Source organism: Heteronotia binoei, chromosome 10 (genome assembly GCF_032191835.1).
Source record: "Heteronotia binoei isolate CCM8104 ecotype False Entrance Well chromosome 10, APGP_CSIRO_Hbin_v1, whole genome shotgun sequence".
Lineage (NCBI taxonomy): Eukaryota > Metazoa > Chordata > Lepidosauria > Squamata > Gekkonidae > Heteronotia > Heteronotia binoei.
Window position 1 is genome coordinate 104,494,209 of NC_083232.1, and position 19,978 is coordinate 104,514,186.

The following is a 19,978-nucleotide window of genomic DNA, read 5'->3' on the forward strand; positions in this document are numbered from 1 at the left end:
GGGCTGCTCAGTAGCTGCCTCCTGGCCTGGCCTGGCTCCCAGGGCTCTCTCTGGCTGTGGCTACTACGCACGCACACACACACACACACACACACACAGAGCGCTCTCTTTGGGTTGCTCTGCTGCTGCCAGGCCCAGTGTGGCTCCCGCCTGGCCTCCTCCAGCTGCTGGAGGTTCTTTTGCTTTAGGGGAAATTTAACCCTCCCCCCAGTGATTTTTTTGAAGGTTTTAAGATTTTTCTGCAAACCTATGGTATCCCCCAAGTTTGCAGGAAAATCTCTTTAGCATCCATGTGGCCCTGATCCATGGATTTAAATATCTGCAGGTGGGGGCCACAGGTTGGTAATAGGATATAGATTTGTTGAGTTAGAGTTCCTGAACAGAATTGCTCTTGTTCTGCTCATCCAGATTCCAGTCTTGTAGGTCTTGTCAGGGTAACACTCAGCTGTCCCCATGCTGCTGTGGCAGAAGGTGAGAAACTGGGTGTGCACAGGCTGAGCACTTTACTCCATGGAAGTGCTGTCCTCATATTGGCATTCATGTCCAGATCTCCAGGCCCTTTCTGGGACCAGCTCATCCTTCTCACCCAGCAGGGACCAACAGAGGGCTACAGAGGCTGTTCAGCTGCTTCCTAGTGCCCAGACCTGCTTCCTGGTGGTCCAAGTGATGGATTTTAGTCTGCCCTAATCTCCTAATCTCCTGCCCTAATCTCCTACTTAAAAAATGATCAAACTGTACAGAAGTGCTAGCACCATGGAGGAGGAAGTTTTCTCTGCTACCTGCATGGTTTTACAAAACCTCTTATCAAATGTGCTCCTGCTTTGCTTTTGCTCTAAAGACTCGAAACACCTTACCCTTCCTCCTTAGGGAAAACACTGCCTAGCCATTGGGGTTCCTGCATTCTGTACTTTCTTCAGTGCTGAAATACCCCTTTTGAAACACAGCTGCCCCATACATTTTGTTTCCAATCCCTTTCCTAATTATCCATTATATTGTAGTGCCTGTGGCTCCATCTGTTGCTGGTGCTTCAGTGGCTCCATCTGCTGCTGTGGTTTGTTAACATGACCAGCTTGCCAGGCAGCCACTGGGTGAGCCCAAGGAGAAGAAGAAGGCTGTGCCATCATCTCCTGAAAGAGCTCCTGCTGGTCCTTTTGCAGCTTCTGCAGCCAGTGTGACTCTAGAAGCTCCAGACTTCCAAGCCCTCTGTGAGCAAAAGGTTCCCAAGCCATTAGGCCAGTAGGGGAGAGAAGAGACAATTCTGCCAGTGATGCCATCATAGACAGAGGCCTGCAGGTCTCGCTCCATTCTGGAGACTGTCAGCTCAAGACAGGTTGGTGCACAAGACCATCAGTCAGGGGTATGCAATAGAATGCCATCATAGGCACACCTCCCACCTCCCAGGTCATTGTGCAGCCAAACACATGTTCATGATAGAAGCTATAAAGCTCCTCATGGAAATTCAGGCAACGGAGCCTGTTCCAGGAATGTATACATTTTCTGGAGGGGACCCTATCTTGGTAATGGAGAATGAAAAGCTATACTTATCTTAAAATGCCTCAGCAGGTGGGTCCACAAAAGGCATTTCCACATGAAGACCACACACTCCATTAGTAGAGGCTGTTCAGCAAAAAAAAGAGGCTTGCTGGCATCGCTGGGTCTCAAAGAAGCATGCCTGCCCCTATCCAGCCTCCAGGATGTTGCAATCATCCATTTCCAGTCAGCCTTTTGTCTTCCCCTTGAGTTTCCACCAAGTTGACAATTTTCACCTCAGGCTGAAGGAAGCACATGTGTATCTCTTATCAGGTCACTGGCCAAGGCCACGGGATCACGGATGTGCGTACAATGCTGGATACTGGAGCAGTGATGCTCTGTATTCTTGGTGCTTGGGAGGGCTTCTGGTGTCCTGGCCCCACTGATGGACCTCCTGATGGCACCTAGTTTTTAGCCCCTTTGTGACACAGAGTGCTGGACTGGATGGGCCATTGGCCTGATCCAACATGGCTTCTCTTATGTTCTTACGTTCTTACTCTAGCCAAGCAAGGATCCCTAGTGAACACCTAAAGAACTTGTTGACTCTGTCACAACCCATTGTCCATTTTAGGAGACACACAAGGATTTGCAAGGTCTCTCTGCTGGAGGAGAGGATTTCCAGCACCCAACTAGCTGAGCCCTCTCCCATGAGCCAGATGACTCGAGCAGGATTGCCAGGACTTGTGATTCCTGCATGAAGACAGCATCATGGGCCTGCTGCAGTGGCTTCTTTGCCCTCACTTGGATGACATCCTCCAGTACAGCCACTAGCAATCCCTCTCCCAAAGGGGTTCCATACCTCCTTTTTTGTAGTGGACACCAAGGGACAAAAAGTTCTTCCTTAAAGGAATTCCCTTCTTGGATCTCCACTGGCTGACTGGGAATCATCCAGTGCAAGGCTGTTGTGCTGTGGAGCCCATTGCCAACATCAGATGGCTCAGGCCAAGTGGAACAGCTCCAAAACCAGATACAGCATAAGTTGGTTGGAGCACAAGGCTGTCTCACTGGCACTCCCAGCTTTTCAGCTAATCCTTGCTGACAACATGACAGCCAAAGCCTGTGTCAGTTGGCATGGAGGGATCAGATGGAAACCTTTCTCTTCCACCAATGGCAGGAGACTCATGTGGCCTTCTTTCAAGGCACCTGCAACTTAGAGTGGCTCAGGTGCCAAAATATTGGCTCCCCAGACAAGTGGGCTCTAAACAGCACTGTGGTCCTGGACTTCTCTGACTTCTGGCCTCAGTAACTGCTCCTTCAACAAGGGCCTGAAACAGTGCAGACATCCTGGGATCATCCCTGCAGCTCACAACATTCTCTTTCCAGGTGCTTTCCTACATCCTGGCCAAGCCTGGCTCAGGCTTTTCACCTGGAGGATGAAGGTTGGGCCCTGGAACAGCATGGGCACCCCCAAGGTCAGAGCCATCTTGCTGGCATCCTGCATTCAGCAGGTGGTGCAGTAGAAAGAAAGTTGGCTCTGCATCAGTGGGAATCAGAGAGGTGCTCCAATTCCTCCACAAAGACCTCTCCCAGGGACTTTGCCCCAGCACTCTCGGGTGACAAATGGCAGCTCTGTCTTCAGTCCTCAGCAAGAGGACAAAGGCATTTGGGCATTACGTGTTCATTCCCCTCTCACAAAGAAGTCTTTTGGGCATTAATCATGTTCTATTTAAACCACCCAAATCAGTACCTCTCCATACCTTGTTGAAGGTAGTCTTCCTGGTGGCTTTGCATCAGTCAGCAAGACACATCTTGGAACTTTTCACTCTTTCTGTAAGGCACAAGTTCTGCTGCTTCTAAAAGAACTCAGTGATCCTTCGGATGAATTCCTCCTTTCTCTCAAACATCCTTTCACAAGGCCAGGAGATCCACACGCCATCCATCTATCCCCATCTGCTACACCACAAGGGGGAGGCATAGCATAAACTGGATGTTAAGAATAAACTGGCTGATTTATTTTCAGTTCCCTTCCTAATACTCCCCAGCACAGAGTTGCCCTTTCTTGATTGCAGATGCACCACACTGTCTTGACATTTTCATGGGGAGGAGCCATGACTCAGTGGTAGTGTGTCTGCTAGACAGGCCCCATATCTCTCCTGGCAGAAGGACCAGACAGTGGAAGACCTGCTGCCAGTCTGAGTAGACTTGGGTGGACCAAGAGTCTGATTCCAGATAAGGCAGCTTCCTGTGTGAATGGGCAGGAGGCACTTGTGACTTACCTGAAGTACTCAGAGGCCTTCCAACTATAGAAACTGTTTGTCGTTTTTGTCCCCGTTTCCAGGGGAACAAAGGTATCCAAGTACACTGTTGCTAGGTGGATCAAAGCCAGTTGGTGCCTGAGCCTATGAGGTCCAGCACGTCTGTGTTTTAAAGGCAGCCACAGTGCACCAGCGAGCTCAGCTGCCTTTTCTACCAGGGCTTCTGTGGCAGAAACCTGCAAGGCAGCAAGCTGGACATCAGCCTTTACCTGTGGAGGGCACTATGGGCTGGACACTGGCAGTTCTGCAGATGAAGCCTTGGGGAGGAGAGGTGTCCAGCAAGTGCCCCCCCCGCCCCAGTAATTCCTCCAGTACCTGGGATGACTTCCCGTTTCAAGATACCTTCCTCCACAGATGGAGAATGAAACTTTGGACTTACCATGAGGGTTTCTTCTCATCAGTGGAAGATGATGTTCTGGAATGGGAATTCACTACCCTTTCAAGGGACACTGTCTCCCCCCCCCCCCCCCCAACTCCAGTACAAGGCTTTCCGTCTTGCCTGAGACTTGCCAACTGGGCTCACCCCACAGCTAGATGTGGAAGCACTGCAAAAACAAACAGGTGCAAACTGTTTGTATAACAACAGCACACTATTTGCTTGCAGAATAAGTAGAGGCCATGAGAGCCCGTTTCAGGGTGCCTTCCATTCTGCTGACAAGAAGAAACCCTCATCTCGTGTTCCGGTCTTCATTAAACTCAGTCCTTGGATTTTAAAGCCATATTTGTTATGTAAGTTGCCATTGTTTATGTAGGTGCATCTCATGTCTAGTTTTCTAAATGTAAATAGTTTTAACAAGTTGACAGTTGATACATTCAATAATTCTAGGAATGGAATAGAAGAAAGTATGGAAGAGCCTTTTCATGAGCCAGATCCAGAATTAGAATCTGAATCAAAAACAGAAGAACTGAAATCTGAAGTAGAAGAAAAGAATATTGACGAGATTGAAGAAACGTCTCCATCTCCACCTCCTGTAGAAACCATTTCTCTACCACAAGAACCACCAAAGGTTGGTTAGGATGTTTTGTATAACTAGATAGCTAACCAGTCTGAAGGTGCTTAATCATCCTTGAAGAACTTTTGGGCTGAAATGTGAATAGAACAAACCTGCAAGGCCTTGGCACCGGTCACTTCATTTCACCCTCTTTGTTCTTTCTGTCCTCCTGGCAGTCCTCATATCTTCTCCCTGTTTCCCTCTCAACAGCCAGCCTTTCTTTTAGCTACCTTCCTCCCCTCTCTGTCCAGTGGGGATCCAAAGCAGCTGACATCATTCTCCTCACCTTCATTTTCTCCTCAGGACAATCCTGCAGGTAGGTCAGGCTGGAAGTGTGTGACTCGCCCAAAGTCTCCCGGCAAACTCCCATGCAAAGTGGGGATTTGAACCTGAGACTCCAGATCCTAGACTGCTGCTCCAGCCACTAGAACATACTGGCTCTCTGGTTTCCCTCCTCCCCTCTGCTCCCCTTCCCTCACAGCATGTCCTTGGGAAAAATCTGGCCGAGATGTAAGAGCCATGCAGTAGCAAGGCATTCGTCCTGCATTCAGGTGAATTGTGTTGGTGGCACTGAAAGGCTGGCCAAGTAGTGCCAGTTGTGCAGAGGCTGCTTCTGGGCCCAGGCAAATGGTGTAGGTTGCATCATATGGCAGCCACCATCCTTCCTAGGTGACCTGTGCAATGTGCATGGGGGCTGCTGCTGGACCTGCCTCCAGAAAGCTCTCCCTCCAAGGCAGCAGGAGGGAAGGGGACAGAGGTGGAGTGGGAGGCCATGTTTTCAAGATCAAAGATTTCTTCTCACTGTCCCCAGATTAAGAACCACCTCTCATATGTCTTCCTGAATTATATGACAAAGGATTAGTGCTTTAAGTGTGGCATTGAGGTAACTAAATGTGTAAAATAATATTTACGCTTGTAAATCCACCAACAGTGTTTAATAGCAGACGATTATAACTAATCTTTTCTCTGGCAGCATTGACACAAAGTACATGGCTCCATTCATAGACTCGTGCCCTGTAGATGGGAAATCATATCGCACAACATTGTGTGCCATATGAGAGGTGGTTATTAATCTGGGGGTGGTGGGAAGAAATTCAGGATCTTTAGTCTTGAAAACTAATTTTGCTTTTCTATGTAGCCATTATTACCCTGTGTAATTTTCCAGTCTCTTTCTTCAGGGGCTGAGGAAGAGATCTCTGAATGCAGAGGAACAGACTCAGCCTGGCTGGATGTACGGTGGTGTGAGCCAGGGTCACTCTGCCGCTGGTGCTTGCTGGGGGACCTTGGGCCGCTTGCTTGTTCACTCACTCTCAGCCTTACTTGCCTCACAGAGTGGCTGATATTAGCAGTTCCTTTGGGGCCCCATTAATGAAAAGACTGGGGTGTGGATATCTAAATAAGTAAAATAACCACAATCAAGCAGAGTTGCCTCCAGTAGAGTTTGGTACGCAGGGTTCAAGCTGGTTAGCAAGCCCTGGTTGTGAGCTGACAAGTGAGTCTTACTTGTGGTGGTGACGTAGCTGCCCTCCACCGTTGAGAGGAAGAGCCAGGGCTGCTTGGTGTGAAGAGCTGGTGTCGATGGCCTAGCGCCCCATGGCCCACCACCAGTCTCTTGAGCAAGGTGAGAAATGTGGGATGTCTGAGGAGAAGACAAACACAGCCTGACTACAGTCTGCTCTCCCATGACTGCCAGCTCTTTGGAAATGGTAGTTTGAGGGCTGCTGAGGGGATGAAGCAAGGAACTGGTTCTTTGCTCTGTTTTCCTAAAAATGCTTGGACAACTTAAAATGGTGAAACATTACAAATCTCTGTTGTGGTGGCAGTGTGCTGTGATTCTTTTTAATTCTAATGTTGTCTTGGGGGCAGAAGGAGAATGTTCATTGGTCAGGTTTTCCCTTAAAACATGTGAGTGGCTTGCCATAATTAGTAGCAAAGGTTTGTTGCATTTCCTGTAGGCTTTCTCCTGGGCTTCAGTGACCAGTAAAAACCTGCCTCCTAGTGGTGCTGTTTCTTCCTCTGGAATTCCACCCCATGTTAAAGCACCTGGCTCGCAGGTAATTGATCTGTGAACAATCTTGGATTGTCTCCTTGTTTACTTATGCAAGCTGCTTCTCTAACAAAACAAGTTGTGATTGCTTGAATTACACACATTTGCTGTCTAAATAAATGTTCATGCATTGAATTAAGCTGAAGGAGAAGACCAACTCCTTATCAAGTACATGCATTTTGTTAGATTCAGGTGGGCAGCAAGAAGTGCAGTCAGGCAGACACCTTTAAGATCAACCAGTTTTTATTCTGGTACATACTTTAGTGTGTGTGCATACTTCTTCAGTGTGCACATGAAAGCTTATATCTGGAATAAAAGTTGGTCTTAAAGGTGCCACTGGACTTCAGTTTTCTTCATTTTGTTAATAATTTATTAAAAAGTTGGATACAAAGCACAGTGTTTTCTTCATTTATGAATTTCTTTTTGAAGTAATGTCATTTGTGTACTTGATTTCTAAAACAGTTAAAGTAGTGTCGTGTGTATACTTTGTTTCTGTCCTACATATTCAGATCCCTGTACCAACTTAGGACTGTAGGTAAGTTTCTGCTTTTGCCAGTGGTCTTTCCCTTTTCTGCAGTGTTGTGTTCTGCATGAAGCAGCCAGGGAGGAGAAGGGATCTTTCATAGACATAGTGCAGGAAGCCCCTTGTTCTTTATGTTCATATCCTTCCACCGTGGTGCTCAGTATGCAGTGTGCCCAGGATGGCACTCCTCCAACAGTGAAGATTCATGACTTCTCTAAACTTATTTCTGCAGCATTGTATCCTAGGGCCACAACTTTCTGTCTGAAAAAGATAGTTCTAGTAGCTTATTTTCCGTGGTAGTTCTGCTTTTTTGCAAATGGGATTTAGGCAAGTATTTTTTTTACTCTAGCAGCCCTGTGGTGCAGAGTAGTAAAGCTGCAGTACTGCAGTCTGAACTCTCTGCTCACAACCTGAGTTCGATCCCAGTGGAAGCTGGTTCAGGTAGCCGGCTCAGGTTGACTCAGCCTTCCATCCTTCCGAGGTCGGTAAAATGAGTACCCAGCTTGTTGGGGGGGAAGCGTAGATGACTGGGGAAGGCAGTGGCAAACCACCCTGTAAAAAAAGTCTGCCATGAAAACGTCATGATGCGACGTCACCCCAGAGTCGGAAATGACTGGTGCTTGCACAGGGGACCTTTCCTTTTTATACTCTGCTCATAGGAGTGTTTGAATGCCTGAGCTATGGCCTTGCTGTGAGGGACGGTGGCTCAGTGGTAGAGCATCTGCTTGGGAAGCAGAAGGTCCCAGGTTCAATCCCTGGCATCTCCAAAAAAGGGTCCAGGCAAATAGGTGTGAAAAACCTCAGCTTGAGACCCTGGAGAGCCACTGCCAGTCTGAGAAGATAATACTTACTTTGATGGACCAAGGGTCTGGTTCAGTATAAGGCAGCTTCATATGTTCATCCTGTGAGGGAGAAGAAAGCCCAGGCACATCCATGCCCGCAGGGGCAGTGGGGGGGGATATTCTTGGTTCTGAGAAGGGGCCTCAGCCTTAGTCAGAGGTCGGCCAAGGTCATCTGCAGGAGAAGAGCTGGATTCGAGTCCCATGGCACCTTGGGCCACAAGATTTCCAGGGGCTGAGCTTCCTTTGGCTCTTGAAAGCTTCTCCCCCAGGCATCCTGGTGGTCTCTGAGGCACTCTTGGAGTCGCTGTCGCCTTGGCAAGGACTGGGAAAGGATGTGGGGGGCAGGGGAGTGGAAGCGAAAGAGCCTGAACGGCATCTAGCAGGTGGTGCTTTAGGTCCCTCCCAATATGGATGTGAATGAGATTCAGCTCAGAGTTGGGCTTGGGCTTCTTTGCTTGTAGAGCAGCAAGCCCTGCAGTCCTGGATTGGTACAGAGGAATTAATAAGTGAATATTTTCCCCACTGCACAAAGGAAGCGATTATCATGCTGCATTTTTGACTTTTGCTACTTTCTGTAAGAATTTTGGCAACTTGTATATTCTCTTTTTCCAGCAAAGAGTGGAAGCAAAACCTGAAGCCCCCTCCCAACCACTTCGGGTGCGTGAACAGCGTCCGAGGGAGAGACCGGGCTTTCCTTTGAGGGGCCCCAGACCAGGTCAGCCATTTCTTTCAATGTAAATTCCTTGGGTTTTCCAAAGATTTTTAAAGTTTTCATTTAGATTTTCAGTAACCCACCTTAACCATACTAGGTTTAAACGTGGACTCTGAAAGCCCCTCTCTGTGTGGAAATAATAGAATAGGAACCTCTTCAGAGATTATTTGCAAGCACTGGGCCTTCCTGCAGACTTTCCCCTACAAATGGGAATGTTCCACTTCTGTGTGTGTGTATCATATAAAACTGGCAATTTACCCACCACACTGCTTGCTAATTTGCTTCCAAGCTCAATTCAAAGTGCTATGAAACAGCAAATACAGGAAGCAGTGTAAATAATGTATACAAAAGAAGTCCACTGGGTAGAAAGGCTTACAACATTAATAAAGAACTGATTGTACAATTAAGATTTCTTTATTTCCTCAAATTTATATTTCACCCTCAACAAGAGCGGACTGAGAGCGGATTATGACAACTATTTAAACAATAACATTTAAAAGTAGTTAAAATGGTTAAAAGTAAGGTATTATAAATTGAGAGCAGATAGTGCTGTAAGTTACAATTGCAGTTCTCTCGAAAAAACTGGAGCAGCTGGAGTCTTCTCAGATGGACCGTCCCGGATGGAACTTGCAGCAAGGAAGGCAGAAGAGATGGAGGAAGAGATGGACAGCTGCCTCCTCCTCCTCCAAAGCCTGCAAGGGTCAAGGCTAAGTGGACGTCCTTTGGGCGGTCTGCCAAGTGCAAAGCTCTCCGGGGCACATCTGGGGAAAGGCAGTCCTTCGGAGAATTCAGTCCCTGGCTGTACAGGGCTTTGAAGATCAGTACCAACACCTTGAAGCAGATCCGTTATATAATGTAATAGTGTAAAATATGTGATTATTTATTACAATTTTACATCAATTTCATTGCATCTATTATAGCAAACATATCAAATATTCTAATCCACAATTCAGAATTTCACGATTTTATAATTCCGTAACTATCCAATTTTGGCAAAGTCAATGTCATACATGCGTGTGTGTGTCTACCGCGTACAGCTAGCAATGCTGTTATACAGATCAATCAAGTAATTCAGTTTCAGCTATGGGAAAAGATACCCAGTGTTCCTTGTTTTGATTGAAACCTTTATCATAAGCGGAAGAAATCTTCAGAGAATTCTTCTGAAATCCAAGCATTCCAAACCAGCACAATAATTAGCAAGAAAAAAGCTCAGCAATTTTCACAAAATGTATAGCGCCGTTAAACAAGGATGCAACATTCATACTTCTGGTGTTCCTATATGTATTTATTATGATTTATTTGTATTTTTGAGGGCCCTTTCCTGCAAGCAGGGCTCACAGCTGAAGGTTGGAAGGCTTTCTACACAGTGGGTTTCAGTGCTGGCATAGACCAGTAATGCCCTAAATGACCTGGGTCCAAACAACTGAAGAAGTTTTCTGAGTTTCTTGTACCTGTTAGAAGTTTTCCTAGCTTAATACAATTTTACATTTCAGTGTGTGTTCTTAGAACATTTGCAGAGCAGGGCTTCCGGGGTTGGAGCATGGTGAGCTGACCTGTTTCTCTTAAGAGGAGCAGACCGAGATCTTTGTTTTGGGCATAAAATGCATCTTAATGCCTGCTGCCTACATTTTCCAGTAAAGGAATCTGTCTAGGACGTGCATAAGATTCGAGGGGACTTACTTTGGCTGATGAGAGATCCCAGGAGGGGTCTTTTTTCGGCTTTGATGGATCCCCGATGAGAGTTTGCATTCCATCATCTACAAAGAATCTCCGGAGTCATTGATTTGACATAAACTCATCAAGGTTCCAGCTTCCTATGTACTATAATAACATCAGAAAACAGAATGGACAGTATAATTAACGATAAACGTCGTTAAGGTAAAAGATCCTTATCTTTCACTTCGGGACCAAATTAAGACTGTTAAAAAAAAAGTTTTAAGATCCAGAGCTATTGGCTACAGTACGAAATTAAAGAGAAGTGGAAGGGGGTGAAAGTGGAATTTTTGGAATTAAGGAGAAGCAGAAAAATGCAAAAAAATACTTGCTGTTGAAAATTCCTGTGGCTTATGAAAAAACTCCCAGCCATAACAAAACTGCAGTCTCTTATTAAAAAACAGGAAGTGACGTGTGCTTCAAATATCGGGAGATTAACAATCAGTGAGAACGGGACTTCATTGCCAGAGAGTCAGGAAGCAATTGCTGAGAGAAAGAGGAACTTCCAAACATCCAGGTATTTTCAAGAACCAGAAACGGTAGAGAAACATCGGAGGCCATTACAGAAAGGTTAAAGTTGTTTTTATAAAATAAACTGAAACTGGACTGTAATAATACTCAAAATTAACATAAAACATCCCCAAAAGGTGAAACAACCTGTACTCTATATTTGGAAATGAATAATAAGCCCTAGGGGAAAAAGGAAAAGTTTTTTAAAAGAGAGGTTTGAAAAATCGCAACCGCCATTTTGAAAATTTAAAAACTTTGAAAATTAATTTCTTGAGCCAGGGAGCTCTGAGGATGACGATTTTGGGCTTGTTGGAAAGGGCATGCTCCAATCTATTAAATGCAACCATCAGATCAGGGAGGGACGGTGGCTCAATGGTAGAGCATCTGCTTGGGAAGCAGAAGGTCCCAGGTTCAATCCCTGGCATCTCCAAAAAAAGGTCAAGGCAAATAGGTGTGAAAAAACCTCAGCTTGAGACCCCGGAGAGCTGCTGCCAGTCTGAGAAGACAATACTGACTTTGATGGACCGAGGGTCTGATTCAGTAGAAGGCAGCTTCATATGTCCATATGATTGGTGAGATCACTTTGAGCCCCATTATTTGCAATGGGCAGTCAGTAATGTCTGATCAGAAGCTGGGATTAAGAGCTACAAGGGCAAGAGGCTCCTCGTTGGCAGAAGGAAAATTGTCTAAACAAGGGCAGGATCAACTGGATGCTATGTAAGCAAGACTGTTAAAAGCAATGAAAGAATAACAGGAAGTGAAAAGAAACTTACTAAGGAAATAATTAAAGAAATAAATTCAAGTGCTGAAGAAGTAAAGAAGGATATTAAAAAAGAGATTGATGAACTGAGAAAAGAGTCTCAAGCAACAGTTAAAAAGACTGAAGAGATTGAAGAAAAGATAAAAGATCAAGATGCTACCATTAAAAAGATGCAGGATAAAGCAATACTACAAGACTGTAAGCTGATAGAGAACATGATTTGTCTAAGAGGAGTACCTGAGACCAAGAGGATCTAAAGGACTATATTGCCACAATATTGGCTGAATTTATGGGAGATGACCCTGTGGAGATGGGATGTTTGTGTGATTATGTCTATAGGGTCAATTCAGAATTTTCCAGAAAGCGCAAGCTACCTAGGGATATGGTAGTGAAGTTTACCACAAGGGACGTGATGGGAAGGATCCTAAGTAAGCAATTTGAAAGCCCATTGGTGGTGGAGGAAAGCAGAGTGCGGATGATGAAGGAACTGCCAAGGAAAGTCATCAGTGACAGAAAACAATTCAAGAAACTGAAAGATAAGTTAAGAGACAAGGATATAAGATACAGATGGATTTTACCTGAAGGTCTTAGCTTTGAATATAAAAGACTGAGGAAAACAATAGTGGACATGCAAAGCGTGAATGAATTTTTGGCGGACAATAAAGAATTTGAGGATACAAAATAATTGAAAAATCATTTTTTATTTTTTATTTATTTATTTTTTATTTATGATTTATATCCCACCCTTCCCACCAAGGTGGCTCAGGGCGGCTTACAACAGGTAGATCAAACATAAATTTAAGTTAGGTATTTAAAATATTTAAGCATTTAAAACATTCAAAACATTTAAAACATTAAAACATTAAACATTGCGACAGTATGCATAGCAAGAGTCTGATAGAGCTACATTTAATTTCCTATGTCAGTTAGGTGTAAGCTAGCCGGAAGAGGGTTGTCTTACAGGCCCTGCGGAACTGAGTAAGGTCCCGCAGGGCCCTCACCTCCTCCGGCAGCTGGTTCCACCATGTAGGGGCCATAACAGAGAAGGCCCTGTCCCTAGTAGATTTTAAGCGGGCTTCTTTTGGCCCAGGGATGAGAAGATTTTGTGTTCCCGATCTCACTCAGTACTCTCTGGGGAACATGTGGGGAGAGATTACAAATTAATTTCTTGGAATATTAATGGACTTAACTCACCTCAAAAAAGAAAAGCAATTTTCCATTGGATTAAAAAGCAGAAATATAATATAGTATGTTTACAAGAAGTACATAATAAGCAATTGGATTACAAATTTTTGGGGAATAAGACTTTGGGGGAAGAATTTTTTTCATTAGCTAAAGAAAAAAGGGAGTGGTTTTTTATATTAAAAAAGAATTGGAGCCAAAATTGGTTTTTAAAGACAAAGAAGGTAGATACATTGCTGTGGAGGTGTTTATGAACGAAAAAAAGACATTGTTGTTGGGACTATATGCCCCTAATGGGGCAAAATATGCTTTCTTTAAAGACATTTTGCAACAACTTGATATGAACAGGTAATGTTAATAGGAGATTTTAATGGAACAATTAAGAACTCTTTGGATAGATCGGGAAATAAAAAGAAAAAAGACGATAAGCTGCCAAAGTCTTTTTTTGAAATAATAAAGCAAGAACGTTTGGAAGACATTTGGAGAAAGTTTAATCCTAATGTACGTGACTATACTTTTTTTTCAGCAAGGCATGATTCCTTCTCAAGAATTGATATGATATGGACTACGAAGGATTTGGGACTTATTACTAATAAAATAGAGATTCTTCCGAAAATAGGTGCAGATCACAATCCATTAATGTGGTCAGCAAGGGAAAGGAGAGAAGAAGATGGAGACTAAATGAAGACCTGTTGTTAAAAGCTGAAGTAGTGAAATCTCTTGAAAAAGAGACTAAAGCTTTCTTCCAGGCTAATGAAGACCAAGAGGTTAAGATTCAGACTGTATGGGACACGTATAAAGCTGTTATGAGAGGATTATTAATTACATTGAACAATAAAGATAAAAGAGCCAAAAAATTCTAACAAAAATCTGTAATCTTTCATTGAAATCTGCCTCTGTTCCTGAGGACTGGAAGGTAGCAAATGTCACCCAATCTTTAAAAAGGGTTCCAGAGGAGATCCGGGAAATTACAGGCCAGTCAGTCTGACTTCAATACCGGGAAAGTTTGTAGAAACCATTATCAAGGACAGAATGAGTAGGCACATTGATGAACACGGGTTATTGAGGAAGACTCAGCATGGGTTCTGTAGGGGAAGATCTTGCCTCACTAACCTGTTACATTTCTTTGAGGGGGTGAACAAACATGTGGACAAAGGAGACCTGATAGATGTTGTTTACCTTGACTTCCAGAAAGCTTTTGATAAAGTTCCTCATCAAAGGCTCCTTAGAAAGCTTGAGAGTCATGGAGTAAAGGGACAGGTCCTCTTGTGGATCAAAAACTGGCTGAGTAATAGGAAGCAGAGAGTGAGTATAAATGGGCAGTCTTCGCAGTGGAGAACGGTAAGCAGTGGGGTGCTGCAGGGCTCGGTACTGGGTCCCATGCTCTTTAACTTGTTCATAAATGATTTAGAGTTGGGAGTGAGCAGTGAAGTGGCCAAGTTTGCGGATGACACTAAATTGTTCAGGGTGGTGAGAACCAGAGAGGATTGTGAGGAACTCCAAAGGGATCTGTTGAGGCTGGGTGAGTGGGCGTCAACGTGGCAGATGCGGTTCAATGTGGCCAAGTGCAAAATAATGCACATTGGGGCCAAGAATCCCAGCTACAAATACAAGTTGATGGGGTGTGAACTGGCAGAGACTGACCAAGAGAGATCTTGGGGTCATGGTAGATAACTCACTGAAAATGTCAAGACAGTTTGCGTTTGCAATAAAAAAGGCCAACGCCATGCTGGGAATTATTAGGAAGGGAATTGAAAACAAATCAGCCAGTATCATAATGCCCCTGTATAAATCGATGGTGCGGTCTCATTTGGAGTACTGTGTGCAGTTCTGGTCGCCGCACCTCAAAACGGATATTATAGCATTGGAGAAAGTCCAGAGAAGGGCAACTAGAATGATTAAAGGGCTGGAGCACTTTCCCTATGAAGAAAGGTTGAAACGCTTGGGACTCTATAGCTTGGAGAAACGTCGACTGCGGGGTGACATGATAGAGGTTTACAAGATAATGCATGGGATGGAGAAAGTAGAGAAAGAAGTACTTTTCTCCCTTTCTCACAATACAAGAACTCGTGGGCATTCGATGAAATTGCTGAGCAGACAGGTTAAAGGATAAAAGGAAGTACTTCTTCACCCAAAGGGTGATTAACATGTGGAATTCACTGCCACTGGAGGTGGTGGCGGCCACAAGTATAGCCAGCTTCAAGAGGGGTTTAGATAAAAATATGGAGCATAGGTCCATCAGTGGCTATTAGCCACAGTGTATGTGTGTATATAAAATTTTTTGCCACTGTGTGACACAGAGTGTTGGACTTGATGGGCCGTTGGCGTGATCCAACGTGGCTTCTCTTATGTTCTTAAAAACAATTGAAGGGCTTGCAAGCAGAAATAGGCAGAAAAGAAAACAATTTGAAGAAAAGACCGAGGGAAAAAGAAATAATGCAAGAGATAACGATTTTACAGAATCAACTGAGACGCTTTTTGAACAAAGAGGTGGAGTGGAATTTAAAAAGATTACAGCAGAAATCATTTGAAGGTGCCAATAAACCGGGGAAATATTTGGTCTGGCCATTGGAAAAAAAAAGGGAGAAAAAGTTCATAAACAAGATTTTTTCGGAGGGTAAAGAAATTGTGGATCAAGCTGGAATTAAAAGGGAGTTTTACAAATCCTGTGCCAAATTATTTAAATGTCAACAAGTAAATAGAGAAAAAATTGATGCCTACTTGCGAGAAATTAAAGTACAACCCTTAAGTGAGAATATGGAAAAAAATTTGAATGATCCAATTGAGAAAATAGAAATCGAAGCAGCAATTTGTTCAATGAAATTAGGGAAAGCTCTGGGTCTGGATGGTTTTTCAGCAAAATTTTATGAAGTCTTGGGAGAAGCACTAGTACCAAAACTTCAAAAACTGATGAAGAGTATAAGGCAAGATGGGAAGGTGCCAAATACATGGAAAGAAGCCGTTATTTCTTTGATTCCGAAAGAGGATAGAGATTCCACGAATGTTAAAAACTACAGACTGATTTCACTACTGGACAATGACTATAAGATTTTTGCTAGAATTCTAGTGGAACGACTCAAACAGCATTTGAACATTTCTATTCAAGAGCAACAAGCAGGTTTTCTCCCCAGAAGGCAAATAAGAGACAATATCAGAACAGTAATAAACATTATAGAATATTATGATAAGCATCCAGAGAAAGAGGTGGCTTTATTTTTTGCTGATGCAGAAAAAGCTTTTGATAATCTCAACTGGGACTTTATGTTTGCTGTGATGAAAACAATGAAATTAGGAGAGGATTTTATAAGGATGATCAAGGCAATATACACAGAACAACAAGCTGAACTTTGTGTGAATGCTGACTTAACTGAGCAAATGAAGATTAGCAAAGGCACGAGACAAGGCTGCCCTCTATCTCTGTTGTTGTTTATAATGACCCTAGAGGTCTTGTCTCAAATTGATGATAATGAGATTGAGGGTTTGAAGTTGAAAGGTTTTTCATATAAATACAGGGCCTTTGTGGATGATGTGATGTTTATTAATGAAAATCTACTACAAATGACACCTTTGTTGTTAAAGAAAATTAAAGAGTATGGTGAGTTAGCAGGCTTTTATATTAACAAAGAAAAATCAAAAATCCTTACTAAGAACTTGTCATTAGGCAAACAGAAAGAGTTACAAAATGTCACAGGTTGTGAAATTGCTTCAAAAGTAAAATATTTAGGTGTAGAGATTACGATGAGAAATATTAATTTATATAAGAATAATTATGAAAAGCTTTGGCATAAGATTGAAGAAGACATGCTAAAATGGAATAAATTGAACTTATCTGTGTTGGGGAGGATATCTGCAATAAAAATGAACATCCTACCAAGAATTATGTTTCTTTTTCAAACCATTCCAATTGTGAGAGACAAGAAACAATTCAATTGTTGGCAAAGAAAGATCTCAGAATTTATATGGGCGAGCAAGAAACCAAGAATTAAGATGAAAATCCTGACAGATGCAAAAGAAAGAGGTGGCTTCCAGTTACCTGATTTAATGCTATATCATGATGCAGTATGTTTGGTATGGATTAAGGACTGGATGACTTTGATTAATAAAAAATTATTGGCTTTAGAAGGTCAAGGAAATATTTTTGGTTGGCATGCATATCTGTATTATGGGAAAGAGAAGATGGATGGTCTTTTCTCACACCATTATATAAGGAGGAACTTGTTGAATACATGGAAAAAATATATAATAAATATGGTGATTAGAGAAAACCACTTTGGATAGTGCCAGCTGAAGTTATAAAATTGTCTCAAAGTTCATGAGAAGAGAAATATGTATCATATAAGCAACTGCTAAAATTTCAGGGAGGCAAAGTAGAAATGAAATCAGCTGAAGAATTACGGGGAAAATTTGATTGGTTTCAACTGCTTCAAATTAAAAGCTTGGTGGAAAAAGATATTAGGAGTACAGGTATAAAATGTGAAAAAACGGGGAACTTCCGGGGTTGGAAAATGCCGAGCTGAATTGCTTCTCAGAAGGGGAGCAGGCTGGGGCTTCTGTTTGGGGTAGTGGAGGGCAATTTAATGCCTACTGCCTACTTTTCTTAGTCAGAGATCAGTCCAAGATATGCACAGGAAACTCTGAGGAGATTTACCTTGGCTAAAAGGGAGTACCGGGGGGGGAGGGGCTCCTTTGAGGCTTTGAGGGGTCTCCAGAGATGAGTTGCATATTCATCATCTGCAGAAGTTTCCAGAGTTATTTATTTGACATAAGCTCGACAGGATCCTAACCTTCTTTGAGACTGCTAAACATCTAAAGCTATACAAGACTGGTGTTGGATCTGGATAACTGCAGAAAAAGGTACTGATGACTATCTTCATTCCGGGACTATTTAAAGTTAAACAAAATAAAATCAGAAGGTGGGAAATAGAGATTCAGAAAGCTTGGGAGACGAAGGGGAGAAGGGGCAAAATTTGAACTTTGTAAATTTAAAGGACAGTGCTAAAAAGTGGAAAGGAATTTATTGTTTTGTCTAAACAGTTTTTAAAGTGTTCGGGACATTAAAAATTGGTGAAGCTGACAGAGATGACAATTATAAGGTAAATACTATTGGATATTATCGCTGATAATTATTTTAGAAGCCTTTTGAAGGAAATTTTTTTTTTAAAGGGAAGCAGAAAGTCGCGACTGCCATTATGGAAGAAATAAAAACTTTAAAATTTAATCTCTGAGCCCAGGAGGCCCCGAGGACGGCAAAATTAGGCTTATTGAAAAGGGCAAGCCTTACTCTATCAAACCTGATAGTTTAAATTTATTTTGGAGAGGTCAAAATTCTCGGTGTTTTTTTTAAATGTCAGAGCATAAGTTAACCCGTGCAATGACTGCCTCTATGGAGAGGCAGAGCAATTAGAAGCAATGAAGCCAGGATGATGAAAGAGGTGAGAGACATGATAACTGCTTCTAAAAAAGAAATTAGAAAAGATATTGAAGATCTCAGAAATGAGACTGTGGTAACATCAAAGAAAGTGCAAGAGGTGGAAGAGAGAGTGAAAGTACATGATTCTACCTTGTTAAAAATGCAAGAAAAGGTGGCAATTCATGACTGCAAATTGATGGAAACCCAGATACGTCTGAGAGGAGTACCTGAGGATGAAGAGACTGATTTGAAAGGATATATAATAAGAATAATTGCAGAATTTTTGGAGGAAGATCCTGAAGGAACTAGAAGTATGTATGACTATATGTATATGTCAGAACTTGTAACTTTCCTGTATGCTGTTAGCCTGACTGACTCCATGTTGTAACCAGATACTAACCCAAAGTGTTCTGCGCTAGGCCACTAACCAAAATAGCATGCATTCCAAACAGACTGTGATCACTGAAGGGTGGCAGATAGCCTCTGGTGGCCTTTGAAGCCAGCCGGCCAGGACAACTCAGCAGGACTCCATCCTCCCTCGTTGATAACAGACCCTGAGAAACAGACAGTTGTCTCTGACCGTGTGAAAGATCGTTTTATTGTTGCTGCTACAACCACATAAAATGTAACCAATACTAGCTTCGTTATCAGTGTTATCCTGTACCTTCAGCATTGTAGTTCTCAATAAACGCCTATACTTTTGTAACGACGTCTTGGGCCTCGATTGAAGTTCTTCCAGTTCTGACAGAGTGAACTCACTATATGCCAAGAAAAATAATCTACCAAGAGATGTGGTTATAAGATATGACAAAAGAAATGGTGGAAAAAATCTTGAATAAAAATTTTGAAAAGACATTGATAGTGGGAGGCAGCAAAGTAAGAATCATGAAAGAATTGCCAAGACAAGTGATAAATGACAGAAAAGCATATAAAAAATTGATAGAAAAACTACATGACAATGAAATGAGGTATAGATGGATAATACCTGAAGGTCTGTTCTTTGAGCTGCAAGGAAAAAGGATTACAATTACAAGCACGCAGGAACTGCGTAGGTTTTATGAAGAACACAAAGAATTTGCACCATGATGGATTACAAATTATTATCTTGGAATGTAAATGGACTAAATTCACCACAAAAAAGAAAGGCAACGTTTCATTGGATTAAAAAGCAAAATTGTAATATAGTTTGTTTACAAGAGGTGCATATTAAACAAAAGGATTACAAATTTTTATGGAATAAACAACTGGGACTAGAATTTTATTCATTGGCTGAACAGAAGAAAAGGGGAGTCATTTTCTATATTAAACAAGAATTGGAGCCGAAATTAGTGTTTAAAGATAAAGATGGAAGATTTGTTGCGGTAGAAATAATATTAAATGCAAAAAAACCGTTGTTATTGGGACTGTATGCACCAAATGGTGCAAAGGATGTTTTTTTAAAGACATTATACAACAATTTGATGAACTGACTTATGATCAAGTTTTGATAAAGGGGGACTTTA

General features: G+C 42.6%; 1 protein-coding gene across 1 annotated transcript in view; it reads left to right on the top strand.

The window, feature by feature from the left end:
• Positions 1–19,978, top strand: part of G3BP2 (G3BP stress granule assembly factor 2) — an 83,718-nt gene that overhangs the window by 55,227 nt on the left and 8,513 nt on the right. The window contains exons 6-8 of the mRNA XM_060247868.1: positions 4,612–4,792; positions 6,733–6,831; positions 8,802–8,904. Coding sequence (XP_060103851.1) covers positions 4,612–4,792; positions 6,733–6,831; positions 8,802–8,904 — 383 coding nt within the window. The remainder of the gene's footprint in view (positions 1–4,611; positions 4,793–6,732; positions 6,832–8,801; positions 8,905–19,978) is intronic.